The sequence below is a fragment of the Chionomys nivalis genome, chromosome X, assembly GCF_950005125.1.
Source record: "Chionomys nivalis chromosome X, mChiNiv1.1, whole genome shotgun sequence".
NCBI classification, from domain to species: Eukaryota; Metazoa; Chordata; class Mammalia; order Rodentia; family Cricetidae; genus Chionomys; species Chionomys nivalis.
In genome coordinates this window covers 37,407,063-37,426,637 of record NC_080112.1, presented here as the reverse complement: position 1 = coordinate 37,426,637, position 19,575 = coordinate 37,407,063, and the positions used below count along the sequence as shown (strand labels likewise).

Sequence of the window (19,575 nt, the reverse complement as noted above, 5' to 3'; positions counted from 1 at the left end):
AGCCTAGATATAGTGGGGGAGAGCCTTGGTCCTGTCTCAAAATGATGTGACAGACTTTGCTGACTCCCTATGGGAAGCCTCACTCTGAGGAATGGATGGGGGCTAGGGCTGAGGGAAAGGTGGAAGGAGCAGGAGGAGGGGAGGGAGTGGAAACTGGGATTGGTATGTAAAATGAGAAAAGATTGTCTTAAAAATAAATAAATTTAAATAAAAAATAAAGATGCATACTATTTCAGCTTTCTGGTGCTTTGCTTTTCCTGGTGCTTTAATTTTTAAAACTTCCACTTTTTTTTTTTTTTTTTTTTTTTTTTTTTTTTGGTTTTTCGAGACAGGGTTTCTCTGTAGCTTTGGTGCCTGTCCTGGAACTAGCTCTTGTAGACCAGGCTGGCCTCGAACTCACAGAGATCCGCCTGCCTCTGCCTCCCGAGTGCTGGGATTAAAGGTGTGCGCCACCACCGCCCGGCAAACTTCCACTTCTTAAAAAACATTTTAAATTGAAAATCTTTACCCCACTACAAAATGATATTTAGGTGTAAATTTAGGCCTAAAATATGTCACATTATTTTATTAATTTTAACTGTGCTGTCAAAATATAGTCAGAGGCTAGACATATAATTCAGTGATGAAGTGTGGTTAACATGCCTGAGTCTCAGAGTCTGATCTGCAGCACATAACTCCAACACACAGACACACACAAACTAGACACAGACAGACAGACAGACAGACAGACAGACAGACAGACACACAAGAGGCAGGGGGAGGGGGGAGGAAAAGAAGGGAGTGTGCTAATAAAAGGCCAGTCTGACAGTTTAAAACAACAGCTGAAATGTATTACTTTTTAGTTTGTTGAAACTATTTTACTATTTTAACTGTTTATAAATATAAATATTTCATGCAAAACTATACACTAGAAACAGGTTCCTTTAGATACGTTACACATATTGTTTACTTACAAAGTAACTTGTTAGCATGTTAATTGTTATTAAACTAGCTTAAAGTGAGTTATTCCATCATACACAATATATTTATCCAAGTTTACATAATGTTCTAGGATGAGCACTGGTTTATAGCATGAAGCAATAAGAGCTACTCATTTTCCAGCCTCAATTTTGTCACCTATGAACAACATGATCTTCAAAAAGTCACTTTACCTTTCATTCACTCAATCATCATTTGAATACCCAAAATTAACTACACACTCTTTTAGGCACTAAAAGGGAAGTAGTATAAGCCTAAATAGACCATTTAAACAACCTGACTATGTAGTGAGAGGTGCTGAGAATAATTTAGAAATACAGAGGAGGGTCACATAGCAGGCAACACAAGACTTACTGTACAAAGTGAGTACAAATAAGTTGGAGTTTATTGGAAATACTGGGAAAGAAAGACCATTCCAGAAAAAGGTATCATATTGAACAAGATAAAATTCTTTAGTTATCAGGAAGAAAATGGAAGGGGGCTGGTATTACCAGAAATACTGAAGTAGTAGTAGATGAAACTAGAGGATTAGGCGGGGTCCTGGTATAAAGTTTGGAAGCTATGGACAACAGAAGCTACAGAACAATTTAAACATGCTAAACATACATTCAGAAATATTAATAAAAATGTGGAAATATGGAGTGTGAATCTGAGAGGCTTAGGCAGAAAAGACTGAAGCAGTTAGAGGGGAAGAGAACGATGGGATAAACTGAAAAATGTTGAAGAAATAGAATCAGCAGATGTGCTGAGACAGGAAGTTGTCAGTGTGAGGTCAGCTAGGGCTATACAATGAGACCCCACCAAAACTAACCAACCAAACAAAAGACAAAACTATCTAGGAGAAGAGGCTGAGGCACTACTCAGTTGTTGAGCACTCACCTAACGTTCACAAGGCCCTTGGTTGTATCCCTAGGACTTCCAAAGGAAGCCAACTAAAATAGAAAATTAAATCTAAGGAATATTTTCTAACACTACTACTCTCGATTACTTATAGGTAAAGAAGACCCCCAAATTAAAATCTAGACATACAGGATTGGGGGGTTGCATGCACACTCACGCACACATGAAATCAATAGGCTGTTGCAGGAAAATAGCTCAGATCCAGGCTCTATTAAATAGCAAGACTCTACCTCAAACAGGAAAAACAAAACAATCCATGTATGAGAACACAAAAGAGCCTCAGGGAAAAAGATAACTACCACAGAGACCTGAGTTCAATCCCCAGCAGTTATGTAAAAAGTTGGGTGTGGTGGCATAAGTTTATCACCCCCAGCACTGCAGTCAGTGACTGGTAGATCCTTGTAGCTCATTGGCTCATGGCCTAGCATACATGGAGAATTCCAGGGCACCTGTTTCAAAAGAGGGTGCATGGGTGGATGATGTCTGAGGAATGACACCCAAGGATGTTCTCTGGCTTCCATAGGCACATGTATGTGTGCCCCCTACACGTACAAAAAGTAGATAAAATTCAAAATACAGAAAACCTGTGTGTGTAAGTGCACCCACACACATGCACCCACACATATATACATATATGTACAAAAATAGATAAAACTAGAAATACAGAAGAATTGAACTCATAACAAATAAGCTTGAAGTGTATATCTAATAAGAGTAAAATTACTTTGTATATAAGCACACACACTGCAAGAAATTATAAGTGAAATTAGGGGACTGGAGAGATGGTTTTGTAGTTAAAAGCACTTGTTGCTCCTGCAAAGGAGTCAGATTCGATTCCCAGCACCCACATGGCAGCTCACAGCCATCTATAACTCCAGTTCCAAGGGATCCAATGCCCTCCTTGGGCACCAGACATGCACGTGGTGCATAGACGCACATGCAGGCAAAACACGTGCATACATAAAAGAAATACATTTAAATTTTTTCTTAAAAAAATGAAGCTGGGTCTGGGCGGCGGTGGCGCATGCCTTTAATCCTAGCACTCAGAAGGCAAAGGCAAGTGGATCTCTGTGAGTTTGAGGCCAGCCTGGTCTACAGAGTGAGTGCCAGGACAGGCTCCAAAGCTACACAGAGAAACCCTGTCTCAAAAAACCAAAAATGAATGAATAAATGAAGGAAGGGAGGGAGGGAGGGAGGGAGGGAGGGAGGGAGGGAGGGAGGGAGGGAGGGAGGAAGGAAGGAAGGAAGGAGAAGCTGGGTGTGGTGGCAGCACACACCTAGAACCTCAGCACTTGGGAGGCTCATGCAGATCTGAGTTCAGATCCCCAGAATTCACATAAAGCCAGATATGTGGAATCCCGAAACAAGAGACAGCAATAGGAGAATCCCTGGAAGCTCACAGGCTGACCAGCCTGGCCTATGCAGCATCAAAGACCAAAAGGCACTGTCTCAAATGAGGTGGAAAGCCAGGGCTGACACTCAAGGTTTTGTCCTCTGATCTTCACAAGCACACCAAGGCAAGTGTGGGTCCACACCATGCTCAAATGAATTAAAACACACACACACACACACCCTATATAAATCATTACTAGGAGTTAAGATTTCTTGTCACAAATACCAACATAAGATCTATTGCTAAATTACTGAGCTATTTATTTTCTTAATAGGCTTGAGTGTGCTGTGGACTTACATTCATTTCATATTGCCCCCATTTTTAATGCTATTGAAGACTGAACCCTGGAGATCATATATGTTTGGCAAGTGTTCTACCACTGAGTTGTATCTCCAGCCTGTCTCCCCAGATTTCTACATGGAAGATCTAGCCTTTAATATCATGGTATTTGGAGGTGGGACCTTTGAGAAGTAACTAGAGGCCTTCATAATGGGGTTACTAATCTTATAAAATGTGGGAAAAGCCAGGCAGTGGTGGCACACACCTTTAATCACAGCACTTAGGAGGCAGACAGAGGCAAGTGAATCTGTGAGTTCGAGGCCAGCCTGGTCTACAAAGCAAGTGACAGGACAGGCTCCAAAGCTCCACAGAAAAATCCTGTCTCAAAAAACCACACACACACACACACACAAAAAAAAAAAGTGGGAAAGGAGCATTCTGGAGCTGGAGAGTATATAGAAGCAAAGTCATATAAAAGGACACAGCAAAAAGATAGCCAAGAAGAGAGATCTCACCAGACAACAAACCTGCCAGCATCTTGATCTTGTGAGTCTCAGGCTCTAGAACTCTGAGAAATAAACTTGTTTAAGACATCTAGAATATGGCAATTTGTTATGGCAGCCTGGTATAGTTGGCTCCAAATGAAAAAGCCCTTTTAATCCCTGTATCTGTATCTTCACCAGCACTTTCCTCTATGTGGAGTCAGGGGACATGACTGGGCTTCCCTTCTGATGAATCTTCTAGTCATTAATCCTGTAGGATCGGAATTCCATCCTTAGGAATCTTATGTGACCTTATTTATTTTTTTTAGTGGCCCTAACTCCAAATATAAGGGGACTTAAGCCTTCAACAATGTTTGATTAATACACATTCTATAAGAGCCCCCAGTGCTGAGGTGTTCAATGTAATTTACTCCTCTTAGTCTTTCCCTAGACATTCTATTTTTACGAGCTCATGAGGAGAAATTAATCCTGTAGCTAAAGATTCTATAGCTAACTTTACAGTATAAAATTATTTGGATTATTAAACAGTATTCACAGGAGAAATTTAAGATTTGTGTTACTATATTTTCTCAGAAATTTCCAAAAGTTTTTCAAAACAAAAATTAATAACGAATATGTAGTTTAGAACCATAATAATTTTATAAAAGTTACTAGTTCTTAAAATGTCTAAAATTATAAGCACGGATAAGTTATAATCTAAAGTACTTTAAAACAAGAGCCTTGATGAAGTGAGCATAGTTTATATTTATTACCTATGCTGTCCTCAAACTTGCCATGTAGCAGAAGCTGGATTTAATCTGATATTTAGTATCTAATAGGTATTAGGCATTATTTTTCTGACAGAAAACAAGTGAACATTTTATTCCTTTACTAAGAAGCAAGCAAAATTTTCATTACATTTTATTTTCATAGTTAACTTCAGTAATGATATTCTGAGATATAATAATGGAATTTGGTCAATATAATGGAAATCCAGTTTACAAAAGGAAGTCTTTTTTAAAAAAACAGCTCTTAGCAGATAATTATTTAAGTTTTAATATGCACATTAAACATTTTCTCTTAATATATATGTAATGAAGGGCTGGTGAGATAGCTCAGTCATTAAGAGTAGTACATGCAGAGGACCTGAGTTCTCAGCACTCAGGTGAGGTGGTTCATCACTGAAGGAAACTCCAGCTCCAGAGAATCTGATTTTGCCTTCTACAGGAATTGTACTCATGTGTCCAAACCCACACTCAGATACTCACATATACCTATAATTGCAAAATAAAATCTTAATATATATATGTAATAAAATATTGACATCAGAAAGTTATTTGGGGGCGAAAGATGTACTAGTCTCACTGGAGTCACTGGTCCTTGGACCTCTTCACCGTGTGAGGAAGTCCAGACCACTCATGGAGAGTGCTTGGCCTGCAGTCCCACTTGAGCTCCCAACTGAATGCCTTTTATCAACCTGACAGCCCGCTTTAGGGCTAAGCCATCCTGAAGGTGATCCTTCAGTACCTACTCAAGTTGTCACAGTTGATGCCATATAGAGTCAACCCTGCTTAGCCCTACACAAAGGGCAGAGTCATAAACAAAACCAGTATTTACCAGTGTTTGAAGGTATTAAGTTTGGGGCTGGTTTAGTTCACATCGATGGACAACTGAGTTACCTCACATACTTAGAAGATGATGAAAATAGCATCTAGCTTCCTAGGCACTGCAGACACTTTCTAGTAGGTTACCCATCTAACCTCCCTGAAGGTTCTAACATAGACATCGGCTCCTCACAAAGTCACCCCATCTACTGATGAAAATTCTCTCATAAGTTGTGCTCAAAGTATTATCTCTGGAGATGATCATTACTATCAATTAATGTCTCTTCTTCAGGACAGACCTTATTCACCTTGCTAAACTGTGCAGAACTCTTAACACTAGCCAACTTTATATCTAAGACACCTGAAATGCACAAATTGGTTGCTTTACCCAAAGATGCACAACAGACACTTGAATTTCTAATGGTCATGAGACAAATACAAATGTGTTCTTCATACTCAAATCACAAGTTTCATACTTAGGCTATCATTTAGAGAACTATTTTTTTTAAGGAGTCAAGATCTCAGTCTCATAATGACCACACTTACACACGGCAGCCTGAAACCCAGAAGGCTGGCCCTGAACTCATAAGCACCTATCCTCCAGAGTTGCTAGGATTATAGGTGTGTTCCACCATGCCTGGCCAAGAAAACTAGTTCTTATTTCTATTATTTAGGAGTTTTAGCATGAGTAACTGGAAATTTAAAACTACTTTTCTATGCCACTCATCCTCACTTTTGCTTCAGTATTTCCTGTTTTAACTCCAAAGGACCAGTAAGCTCTTGGAGGGCAAGAATAATAATTTTGGCTTTTCCTTGGTATTTGAATACATATACATGGAATAATTTGCTTAGCTAATGAATGCAGCATACAAATAATAATGAGAAAAGCATTTCTTTCCAAATTATTTATTTATTTATTTATTTTGGTTTTTTTTGAGACAGGGTTTCTCTGTAGTCTTGGAGCTTGCCCTGGAACTAGCTCTTGTAGACCAGGCTGGCCTCAAACTCACAGACATCTGCCTGCCTCTGCCTCCCGAGTGCCGGGATTTAAAGGCATGCACCACCACCGCCCGGCTCCAAATAATTTAAACAGAGATCTTGCAACCCCAAAATATTTCTTGTCATGTCAATGCAGTAACTATGTAGTAGGCTTTTTCTCTCCCCTTTTTCAAAGTCAGCAGCAATGGAAAATGAATTTCTTCCACTGTTGACTGCAGTATGTAAGTTGCCATGACACTACTTAGTCCCCAAACATTCTTTCTAATTGAGACAATTTCTCCTTGCTTTAGTCCCTTAAGGCTGACCCAATTACCCAATGCAAAACCCCAAAACCCTGGGGTGCCTGTCAACCCTTATTATGCAACCTAACAAAATTTTAAATATTACTTTTCCAATGGTAAGGAAATTACAGGCAACTCATTTTTTAAAAAGTCTTACAGGCTGAATAATTGCTTGATCTAGCTTTAAACCACATAGACTTAGACTCTATGACATTCTGAAACCTAACGCATCTCAGTTTAATGCACATTCACATGGTGGAGGAGGGGGAACTTAGATGCTAATATCCACTATGCTCTTTTTTTCAGTACTTATACAAAGATCACAAGAAAAAGAAATCACAAAACACATACACATGAAAGATCCCAATTATCAGGGTGTGGTAACACAAGCTTATAATTTCAGTACTCAATAGGCTAAGGTTCAAGGTCAGCCTGGCTATAGAATGTATAACAGGCTAGCTAGAGGTACATAACAAATCATTGTCTCTAACCAGAATTGCAATTCCAGCAATCAGGAGATAGAGGCAGGAGGATTAGTCAGTCAGCGAAGGATATCAAAATTACATGAGACCTTGTCTCAAAAAATAATAAAAAAGATCCTGTGGCAAAAATATAGTAACATGGTACAACAAAACGAACAGAAGATCCCAACTAACCAGAACTTTGTCAGTAGAAGTTAGCTGTAAGGCAACTGTTGTGAAAATATGAGCCATAGCCAACCCAAGACTACTGCAAAAAATGTAAAGCACATTTTAGTTTTAGCCTGTGACCTTAAAACAAAAAGTTGAAAAATGAAACAAAAACAAACAAAAACAACTCTCTGGAGCAGTAAGTTCAAGTTTAAAAAGCATTGTTTAGCTAGGGATGCCACTCAGTGGTAGAATGCTTGCCTAGCATAGTTCAATCTCCAGTACTGGGGAGAAAAAATTTAAACAGCACTGTTAGAAATCCCAAGGCTATCGAAAATGAATATTTAACAATCCACCAACCAAATAACTTTGATAGGTACAATCTTCTTATAAAACAGAAAATCGACCACTTTCCTACATGACAAATTCCTGCTATAAGAGAAGGGAAACAAAAAGCCACATGGCCCAGGAAGGGTTTCAGAATCAAAGGCACAAATCTGGGCCTGAGAAGTCCAGCAAAATCTTTGAATTTTTTTTAAAGCCAACACTTTGAGAATCTCGTTTATATGAATACCTAAATTCTTCTGGGGATTTTAAACGATGCAGGATGATTTATTATATCAAAGCATTAATAACAGACTTACTATAAAGTATATTTTGGTCAAAGGTGTTGCATTAAGCAATAGTTAACCAACACCCATTTAAAAAATAAGATCTTTCATTTTGTTTGGGAAACCAAAAGAATAGGTGCCTATCAAACTGTTTTACAAGCAACTATACTAGGCAGAAATGAAGAACTATGTAGAAAGAGGAACCATTGTGAAATGTATGCCTAAGAAAATGTGTTTTGTGCAAGAATAGGGGACTTTTTCGAAACTTTGGGTTTCAGCTATATATAATATAAAAATAAGGGTGTTTTCATTCATATAAAGCAACAATAATAAACTACTTCCTGGTTTATGTTGGTGACTTTCACCTCACACAATAATATATTCCAAGACTGCCTTAGCTTTTATTATTTCTTTCCGGTAAACGGAAGAGGAGGGAGAGCAAAGGTGGACATGAAACAACCCATTTAGTAACTGAGTAACACCAAGAGGTACCAAAAGAGATTTGTCAGGAAGGGCAGACAAAAGAGAAACAGCTCAGGAACACAAGCTGCAGAAAAGATGAGAATCAGTCTGGTGTGTTAAATTCGGCCAAACCCCTTTGGCCGCTGCTGGTGAAAGGAGCTGATTGGAGAACCAGCACCCTCCGGGCTCTTTACCTCCCCGGAAGTCCATACTGGGATGGGGAGTCAGGGTACAGAGCCAAGGATGAGGCCCTGAGGGTCTGTCTAGCTTGGCAGACCACCAACTCCTTCGAGCCTTTCACAGCCAGACCCCAAAGTCCTGCGTACCGACTTCAGCTCCCTGAGCGCGCGCGAGAAAGGCAGTTGTGGGCCACCCGCCTCCCTGCCCCGTTTTCGTCTGCTCCTTCGGGACCCTCTGAGGGGCAGCCGGGGAGGACGCAGAGTAGGGAGCCCTCAAAACATCACCTTTTCCCGTTGGTCCCAGCTGTAGAGCTTGGGCTGCTCTTCTTCTCCCTCAGCCTTCGACTCCTTCTCACTCTTCCGTCTCTTAGAGAAGCAGCAGCCCATGGCGCCGTCCAAAGGGTCTCGCTAGTGGATCCCACGCGCTCAGACAACTCCCAGAGGGTGGTGGAAACCCAGGGCGACAGGGCGACTCGGCCGGCAGGTCCTCGGACACCGCCCAGGAGAGCAGCCCAGCCGCCCACAACCTTCTGTACTCCCGCCAGGCCCAACACCCTTCTCCTTTTTTCCGCCCCTCGGTCGCCTTGACGACCTACCACAGCCAATAAACGGTCAGAAGCCACTGAGCCAATCAAAGCCCCGCAAGCCGCTATGCACCTATGAGCTCAGACAGAAGGACTCATTCACCAATCCAAGCCTGGCTCCTAACGTCAGCAAACCGGGCTGGCCTGGCTGCTGGGGCGCACTCACAGAGGACCCAACCTCCTGGTCGGTCCTGCCCCGACCCCAGCCCCTCCTCTCCGGGAACTTGGCGGGGCTAGCTTTGTTAGGCTACATTGAGTTCCCTTCTCCTAATGTGGTGCTCAAGTTTCCAAAGTTTCTAAATTCTAAGCTCTGGAGGGGATGCCATGTGGAATAGTAGACTTGTTTTATAACATAAATCGCGCGAGAAAAAGAATTCTTTTGAAAAAACTATTTACTGGGCTGGAGAGATGGCTCAACGGTTAAGAGCATTGCCTGCTCTTCCAAAGGTCCCGAGTTCAATTCCCAGCAACCACATGGTGGCTCACAGCCATCTGTAATGAGGTCTGCTGCTGCCCTCTTCATACACACAGACAGAATATTAGATACATAATAAATTTAAAAAAAATTAAAAAAACCTATTTACTTTTATTTCATTTGCATTTTGCCCGCATGTATGTCTGTGTGAGGGTGTCAGATCTTGGAGTTAGAGACAGTTGTTAGTTGCCATGTGGGTGCTGGGAATTGAACCCAGGTCCTCTCGGAAGAGCAGTCACTGCTCTTAATCACTGAGCCATCTCTCCAGCCCTCAAAAGAATTCTTGTTGCCATGATAAGACCTAAAATTTATGTCCTTCACTCCTCCCCTCAGCACCCTTCTCATAGACCCCACAAGCTTCTGGTCAAGTTGTGCATGTCTGGTGAGTCCGCGGAGGTTGAAAGGGTTCAAATCTCCTGGTTACTGATAGTTGTAAGCCACCAAGTGGGTGCTGGAGACCAAACCTCTGCAAGAGAAGCAAATGCTCTTAACTACTGAGCTATCTCTCCAACCCCTTGAGTTTTCTAAAATCTTCTCCTTATCTCTCCAAAACTGAAAAAGTATCTAGTAAAATAACTGAGTATTGTCTCCTTACTAGAACTGTGAGTTTGAAAGCAAAAGAATATTGTAAAGGGGCCTGTGCCTTTGGCTTACTCAGTCTAGATGCTCAATAAAATGTTGAGCAAGTGATTACATGCATCTAATGATACAAACACATATAACCTTTCCTCTATATCTTCCCAAAGAAAGTGACCCAATTGTGGAGGTGGGGGAGGCATGCGGAGTTACTACAAAGGTATTTTTGGAACTCAAGCAGTACATAGTCTATTAGAGAATATAAACCCTACCGCATAAACAATCAGATCTGTTCAAAGCAAGTGGTACAAAGTTTGCATGGATTTAAGAATATATATTAATGTTTGTTGTATTTAGATGGACTTTTAGTACAATACAAATATACTGCTTTCATAATAGATAAGTTGATTTCTCTGAGGTATAGTATTCCGCCATCATGATAGGACATTTAATACTTATCAGTTCAGGTTCAAATTTGTTTATCTTTTTACTTTACCACACCTATCACATTTAATGTGAATGTGGATTTTAAATGAGCCTCTAACTTAATTTGGACATTAAGATTGTTCCCCATTTCATTTCCTGTCCTTTTTGCACAATCAGGAAGAAATTATAAATGACCAGAAACTGAAGTTTCAGATCTTGGTCAGTAAAGGCTAGTCATTATACGTTTTTTAATTCAGTGTCAAATTAAATTTCTATGTGAAGATAGTTTTGGGTTAGAGCCTTGCTGCTGGTTTATGTTCACAGAATAGCAAAACTTTGATCACTGCATAGTGCAGAATAAGAAGCCAAGATCCAGGAATGAGTCTGTGACCACAATGACAGTAATTGAGCAGGTACTAGAAAAACCCAGAGCCTGTGTTGTCTGGACCCTTTTCCTGTCTGTCTTTATATTGTTTCTCTCTAATTCGTCAGAGACAAAGAAATAGAAATGCATTCCCTCAGCCTTCTGGTGCCTAGGGGAGCTCTGTCCCTCAGGGATAATGTTTTACATGAAGATACTACTCAATGGGCACCAAAATTACAAAGAACCCCTGTCTCGAAAAACCAAAAAAAAATACTACTCAATAAAAATAATTTTAGAGAAATAATTTCTAAAACTCATTGCTTTAAAATATGTGCTCATGAGAAATTCAAACCTAAAATGAAACCTAAATCAACCTGTAATTTTTTCAAAGATTCTCAAAAAAAAAATGAAGATTAGGGTTCCTCTTTATTAACTCTGAGTCCACTGCAGTCTAACCCCAAATTAAATTAAACTAAAATTAAATTGAAATTGTACAAGTTGTAGCTGGGTGTGGTGATATATTCCCAGCATTTGAGAGGTAGAAGCAGGGGGAAGTTCAAGACCAGCCTGGGCTACTTGAGGCACTGTCTCCTCCTTTCCACATAGCCCTCCACCCACCCAAAAAAACTCAGGACTAAAAAGCTCAGAAACAAAGGTAGGAGTAGTGATTACCTCTGCTTTCTCTTGTTCTCTCTTCTTTTTTCATCAAAGGTGCTAGAGATTGAGCCTAAGGCCTTGCATGTACCATGCAAAGTGCTCTACCACTGAGCTCTATCTTCAACACCTTCCTGTACTATTAGAAAGTGCTTTAAAGTTTGAGATAGGGTCTGGTTACATTGCCTAGTAACCCAGAGAGGCCTTAAACTGAGTCCTCCTGCCTCTGCCTCCCAAGTAGCTGGGATTGCAGGCCTTTGTCACCAGGCACATATCTCCCTTTCTTTTATTTTTTTCTCTCTGTCTCTCTTTAGCTCTTCCCACCGTGAATTCTCATAGTGATTTTTTTTTTGCAGACTAGCTCTGTACTTACTAATCAGCATATGCATAGCTGCCAACTGCCATCCTACCTTGAGTCCTTCTGGTTCTTCTGTCCCAGTGTATAATGAGCTCCTTATATGTTAATTCAGGCTCTAAAGGGAGTTAGCCAGACAAATTTCTGGCCATTTAATTGTCTATAGATAGAGGTGCACACATGTTCTGATTGTTGCAATGGCAGGAATGTGTTCCATGTTATAAAGGTATGCAGTGAAGAAGTCCTGCAAAGGTATGTGCTAGGCACAGACCTAAGTTCATTATACCTTCTGCCTGGACCCTTCCCACTAGTTACATTATTGTTATTTCTTTCTGAGGAAAGCTTCCCTTTGTATTTGGTTTTATACACATATTCATCTGTATTGCAATTTTGAGTTGTGGCTTTATGGCTAACCTTTATGCCTAAGCTTGAGAGATAGTTCTGGTTCTCCTATGTCTTGGCCACAGAAGTGACACATTTACTTCCCAGAAGACAGCTTTGAAGCCATATATTTTTACAGTATGAGTAGGTCAATAATTCTAGCAATGTTAGCTAGAAAATTCCCCATGGTGTCATGACATATCCTTATTCACTCTGCACCCACCTGAAGGGACACACTTCACAACAAGAGAAAGAGGAAGGAAGAGGAGGAGCATTTCAATTTTCTATTGATAACTTAATGACTTAAAAATTGTTAGTTTTAAATCAAAGCAACTTTGAGATATCATCTTACACCTGTCAGAATGGCTAAAATCAAAAACACCAAGGATAGCCTTTGCTGGAGAGGTTGTGGAGAAATGGGTACCCTCATCCATTGCTGGTGGGACTGCAAACTTGTGCAACCACTTTGGAAATCAGTGTGGCGGTTTCTCAGAAAAATTGGGATCAACCTACCCCTGGACCCAGCAATACCACTCTTGGGAATATACCCAAGAGATCCCTTATCATATAACAAAAGCATTTGTTCAGCTATGTTCATAGCAGCATTATTTGTAATAGCCAGAATGTGGAAGCATCCTAAGTGTCCTTCAATGGAAGAATGGATGAAGAAAGTGTGGAATATATACACATTAGAGTACTACTCTGCGGTAAAAAACAATGACTTCTTGAATTTTGCATGCAAATGGATGGAAATAGAAAATACTATCCTGAATGAGGTAACCCAGACCCAAAAAGAAGATCATGGGATGTACTCACTCATAATTGGTTTCTAGCCATGGATAGGGGCCACTGAGTCTATAATTTGTGGTCCTAAAGAAGCTAAACAAGAGGGCAAACCCAAGGAAAAACATATAGTTATCCTCCCAGCTATGGGAAATAGACAAGATTGCCGGGCAAAAAATTGGAATCTTGGGGGTGGAGTGGGATGGGGGTGAGGGGAGATGGGGAGAGAAAAGTGTGAATGAGAGGATGAGGGGAACTGGGGAAATCGGGGTGATTGGGGATAAAGGAAGGTTGGATAGGGGAGCAGGGAAACTCATATCTTAGTTAAGGGAGCCACCTAAGGGTTGGCAAGAGACTTGAACTTGGAATGGCTACCAGGTGCCCAGGGCAATGTCCCCAGTTAGTTCCTTGGGCAGCTGAGGATAGGGAACCTGAAATGAACCTATCCTATAACCATACTGATGAATATCTTGCATATCACCATAGAACCTTCAACTAGCAATGGATGGAGATAGAGACAGAGACCCACACTGGAGCACCGGACTGAGCTCCCAAGGTCCTAATGAGGAGCAGAAGGAGGGAGAACATGAACAACGAAGTCAGGACCACAAGGGGTGCACCCACCCACTGAGACAGTGGGGCCGATCTATTGGGAGCTCACCAAGGCCAGTTGGACTGTGACTGAAAAAGCATGGGATAAAACCGGACTCTCTGAATATGGCGGACAATGAGAGCTGACAAGAGGCCAAGGACAATGGCATGGGGTTTTGATCCTACTTCAGGTTCTGGCTTTGTGGGAGCCTAGACAGTTTGGATGTTCACCTTCCTAGACCTGGATGGAGGGGGGAGGACTTTGGACTTTCCACAGGGCAGGGAACTCTGACTGCTCCTGGGACTGGAGAGGGAGGAGAAGAGGAGTGGGGGAGGGGGAGAGGGGCGGGAGGATGGGGAGGGAAATGGGAGGCGGGGAGGAGGCGGAAATTTTTTTTTTCAATAAAAAAAATAAAATAAAATATAAAAAAAAATCCCAGGCACAAAAAAAAATTGCTAGTTTTACTCCTGAGTCTGCATTTTAGGGAGGAATTGACAACAACAACTTAACTTTGATCCATCGTACGTCTGTAGCCTAAGCTAGGTTAGCTCTAATAGTCAGAAGGCTTGTCAGGAATCACTCACTCTCTATGAAATCTCAGGCTCTCTCTCTACCATCTTTCCAGCATAGTTGGAGTTCATTTGTTGTGTTTGGGCTCCAAAAGTGAGTGATCAAGAGACCAAGGCAAATGCTATAAGGGCATGTATGGCATCATCTCAGAAGCTGCCCACCTGAGGCCCACTGTGACTTATGAAGACTAGACAAAAACAATAAGTACAATAAATACTGTAAAGTACAGCTCTTTTAGGTTGTCTCAGTGGTTGACTACTGCAGTGAGAGTCAGTTCTGCTAATATTTAAGTACTGAAGAAGAGGATTAGAAGGTTTCAGAAAAAAGCTTGCACATGCAGGTGAATTTTGGGGCCAACATTTCTTTTCATACTTTAACTCTCAAATAATTCTTTTGGATCTTTTTTCTTATTGACAAGTTTCAGCTATTTTTAAAAGCACTAAAAATTGTGTGCTGGGACTAGAAAGATGGCTCAACAGGTAGGGAGAGAGAGAGAGGGAGAGAGAGAGAGAGAGAGAGAGAGAGAGAGAGAGAGAGAGAGAGAGAGAGAATGGTTAATGTCCTGTGGATAGAGGCACATCTGAAGAGGTGAAAGAAGTAGGGAAGTGGGCTTTAATGGATGGCTTGATTGCCACCCAGAGCCAAGGTGATGTCTGAGACTGAGATGTTGCTGGGGCCCATGTCTGGTTTCAGGCTCTGATGCAGCCATGGTTTCTGTTGATGTCCGCGGCTCCTGATATCACCAAAGTCAGAGAGGATAGGGCTGTACAGAGTTGGCCCCACCCCTCACTGGTTGCAACTCTTTTCTTTTTTTCCTCTTGAATTTTATTTTATTGGGGGGGGATTGCAAGGGCAGAGGGTGGATATGAAGGGATGAGGATATGAATGGTAGGCATGATGCATGATGTGAAAGACACAAAGAATAAAAAGATAGTTAAAATTCTAGATGATTTTATTTATTATTAGTATAATTAATATTATCTTGCGTAGGGAAAGCATATTGTGCCGTGGCACACATATGGAATTAAGAGGACAACTTTCAGGAGTCAGTTCTCTTTCTCCTCGGCCAGGTAGGCCCCAGGAATTGAACTGAGGTCATCGGGGTTGTATGGCAAGTGCTCTTACCTCTTGAGCCATCTCACCTGCACCCAAACTATATTTTTCAACTGTTCTTACATAGAATGGCTCATCTACTGTTGTTAGTGGGAGTCATTATTTAGACCAAGTGAAAAATGCTTTTCTATCAATGATCTGATTATCCAACCATATTTTTCACTATGTGAGCATAGCTTGTATTCAACTGTTCTATTGCTGTGAAGAGACGCCACCACCAAGGCAATTTATAAAAGAAAGCATTTAATAAGAGGCTTGCTTACAGTTTCAGAGGTTTAGTCCATGATCGTTATAGTGGGGAGTGTGATGGTAGCAGGCAGGCATGGTTGTGGAGCAGTAGTTGAAAGCTTACATCTTGATCCCAAGCAGCAGGCAGAGAAGGGGTGGGAGAGGTGAGGGGAAAGGAGAGGGAGGAAGAGAAACTGGACCTGGCATGGGCTTTTGAAAGTTCAAAATCTAATCCCAGTGACACACTTCCTCCAACAAGGCCACATACCTCCTAACCCTTCCTAAACAGTCCTGGTGGACTGGGAATCAAACCACTATATAATTATAGCAACTTTTTACACTGAAGTAGTTCCAGGGGCTGGGGAAATAGCTCAGTTGGTAAAGTGTTTGCCACACAAACAAGGAGACCTTGAGTTTGCTCCCCGGCACCCCCATAAAAATCTGGATATAGGGCCAGAGCTTGGTGAGGCACCTGGAGGCATGTGCATGACATGGGGGTCACCCTGGATATCCACCAGGTGTTCCAGGACCTCTTCGAGCAGGTGGTCATTTGCTTTCCACGAAAGTATCCCAACCCCAAGGATTAAAAATGCCATCTCTGTAAAAAATTATGACAGAAAAGAAAGATGAGTTAACAGGACTCATCTATAGAAAGATGATTACTATCTGTCAGAATTTTGTTCCAGAAATTTTAAGAAAGGTGAGTATTTTAAAGGTCCCTGATATTCAACTAGAAGGGGAACTGTGTCTCAGTTCTTGGGAAAGGAACATGGCTATACAGAGTCACTGCCTCACAAGGACACAGTAGACATCCATGAAGAGTCTGTCTTCTGGGAAAGTGTGGAAAATCCAAATTGGACAGAATTTCTCCAGAGAGGCAGAATTCAACCACAGGGGCACGGTTTCTCAACTGTATTTTGGAAACTTTTGAGAGTACATTCTTATGCCAGGGAGCTCAGGAGGGAATTAGAATAATGGAGATGCTGCTAACCAGAGTGGTGCCCCCTTAGTGGAATAAAGAATCATCAGGAAGCTGCCGCTGTGTCCACTCTTGAGACTCATTCCTTGGCCACAACACCATAGGCACAATTACTGGGTGCAAGTTTCAAGACATAGTCAGTGATTTAGAAAAGAGGAAACCTTTTTCAGACCACAGACTGACATTCCACTTGGAGCATGGTTCAATAATGGGACTCATGGAGATGAGACCTTTTTAGCTGGAATTTTATGACATGGTCTCTTTACAATCTTGTGAATAAAGGGAAAACCACAATCAGATGATAATTTTAAAAATCTGGATGTAGTGCTGCTGCACATGTGCATTCCTAGTGCCAAAGAAGTGAACATCTCTGGGGCTTGCTAACCTATCAGGAATCCCCATGTCTTGGTGAAAGACACAGTTTGAAAACACAAGGTGAGCTCTTTTTCGTGGCGCCTCCTAGGCGGTCGGCTGTGCGAAGATGAAACTGAATATCTCCTTCCCTGTCACTGGCTGCCAGAAACTCATCGAAGTGGACGATGAATGCAAGCTTCGGACCTTCTATGAGAAGCGCATGGCCACGGAAGTGGCTGCCGATGCCCTGGGTGAAGAGTGGAAGGGTTACGTGGTCCGAATCAGTGGCGGCAATGACAAACAAGGTTTTCCCATGAAACAAGGTGTCCTGACCCATGGCAGAGTGCGCCTGCTGTTGAGTAAGGGGCATTCTTGTTATAGACCAAGGAGAACTGGAGAGAGGAAGCGCAAATCTGTCCGAGGATGCATTGTGGATGCCAATCTGAGTGTTCTCAACTTGGTTATTGTAAAAAAAGGAGAGAAGGATATTCCTGGACTGACAGATACTACTGTGCCTCGTCGGTTGGGACCTAAAAGAGCTAGCAGAATCCGAAAGCTTTTTAATCTTTCTAAAGAAGATGATGTCCGCCAGTACGTTGTCAGAAAGCCTTTAAACAAAGAAGGTAAGAAGCCCAGGACCAAGGCACCCAAGATTCAGCGTCTTGTGACTTCACGTGTCCTGCAACACAAACGCCGGCGCATTGCTCTGAAGAAGCAACGAACAAGGAAAAACAAGGAGGAGGCTGCAGAATATGCTAAACTTTTGGCCAAGAGAATGAAGGAAGCCAAAGAAAAGCGCCAGGAACAGATTGCCAAGAGGCGAAGGCTGTCCTAGCTGAGAGCTTCTACTTCTAAGTCTGAGTCCAGTCAAAAATAAGTCTATAAGGGTAACAAATAAATGATCAGATCTTGAAAAAAAAAACACACAAGGTGAATGGCTCCTGATGAATGATACTCAAGGTTGGCCCCTGACCACCACCACCACACACACACACACACACACACACACACACACACACACCATGTATGTGCACACATACATACAAAGTAGTTCCTGGTCAGGCATAGTGTCACATGCCTTTAATTCCAGAACTTGGGAGGCAGATAATCCAAGGCCACCCTAGTCCACATTCTGAGCTATATAACAGAGAGATCTGATCCCCCTCCCCCTGTTAGTTTCTGGGCTAAAAAAAACCTATCTGGGATTTCCACTTTACAAATATTCATTTCAATGCTTTTCAAAGAAAGGACAAAAAATAAAACCATAAAACAAATAAAAATGTGTTAGAAAATCTGTTTTTTAATTGAAAATAGATTATTCTCTCATAAAATACATCCTGACCACATTTTTCCCTCCCTCCACTCCTTTCATCTCCCTCCACCTCCCCTCACCCCTGGATCCACTCCCTACAGAAAAGAGCAGACTTCTAGGAGACAATAACTAAACACAAAATAAAATACAATAAGACAAGTCAAAAACCCTCACACCAAGACTGGGCAAGGCTATCCAAAAAGAGGAAAAGAGTCCCAAAAGCATGCAAAAGAGTCAAAGACACACTCACTTCCCCAGTTAGGAGTTCCACAAAAACACTAAGCTAATTATCAGAACATAAATACAGAGGACTTGGTGCAGATCTATGCAGGTGCCATGCTTGCTACTCCAGTCTCTGTGAGTCTCTATGAGCCCTGCCTTAGATAATTCAAGTTAAGTCAAACATTTACTTAGCCACTCCTACTTCTGTGCCACCACTGCTCTAGCATATTTTGTAGGCAGGACAGATTATAGGTGGACAGGTTTTTTTTTTTTTTTTTTTTCCCTGGGTTGGTTTCTCTTTCAGTAGCCTATAGAGTACCTTCTCACACCAAAGAGACTAGAACTTAGGGTGAAGGCTTCCCCAATTTTACCTCTCTATGCTCAATTAGCTATGTGTATGTTGTCCATGACAATGGGGCCCCGGTGCCAGTTTTTGGAGAGCAACCCTCTGTTCTAGCATTAAACCTGGGTTGTTTGCGAATCTCCACTGGACCCCTTCGGAGAACAACTCAATTGAATGCAATCCAGTCCTGCCAATGGAAGAGAGGCCAGTTCAGATTCCATATCCTCCATTACTAGGACGACCATCCTCATAGATTTCAGAGTTTCCACTGTACTAGGTTTCCTCATCATCTCCTAAATGTCCCTCCCCAATTTCAGCCATCTCTCCCCACACCCTCTCTCTCTGTCCTACCCTCCACCTGATTCCCTTACACTCCCATCCCCACCAGTTCCCAATCCACCCACAAAATCTATTCTATTTCTTCTTTCCAGGGAGATCTATGCATTCCCCCAGGCATCTCCTCTTTA

The 19,575-nt window shown here is 41.7% G+C and overlaps 2 protein-coding genes and 1 pseudogene across 2 annotated transcripts in view; 2 read left to right on the top strand and 1 right to left on the bottom strand.

Annotated features, from left to right (window-relative positions):
• Rp2 (RP2 activator of ARL3 GTPase) overlaps positions 1-9,348 on the bottom strand; it is a 32,916-nt gene extending 23,568 nt beyond the window's left edge. Inside the window, exon 1 of the mRNA XM_057759572.1 lies at positions 9,083-9,348. Coding sequence (XP_057615555.1) covers positions 9,083-9,184 — 102 coding nt within the window. The 5' untranslated portion in view covers positions 9,185-9,348. The remainder of the gene's footprint in view (positions 1-9,082) is intronic.
• A 7,041-nt stretch (positions 9,349-16,389) lies between these two features.
• Positions 16,390-16,916, top strand: LOC130868320 (PRELI domain-containing protein 2-like; annotated as a pseudogene).
• A 442-nt stretch (positions 16,917-17,358) lies between these two features.
• Positions 17,359-18,066, top strand: LOC130867769 (40S ribosomal protein S6-like). Its single transcript, XM_057759938.1, has one exon. The coding sequence runs from the start codon at positions 17,359-17,361 to the stop codon at positions 18,064-18,066; it is 708 nt and encodes a 235-aa protein (XP_057615921.1).
• The last annotated feature ends 1,509 nt before the right edge of the window (positions 18,067-19,575 follow it).

Excerpts from the sequence above, each read along its gene's own strand:
- LOC130867769 (XM_057759938.1), top strand. The coding sequence starts at position 17,359 with ATGAAACTGAATATCTCCTTCCCTGTCACTGGCTGCCAGAAACTCATC.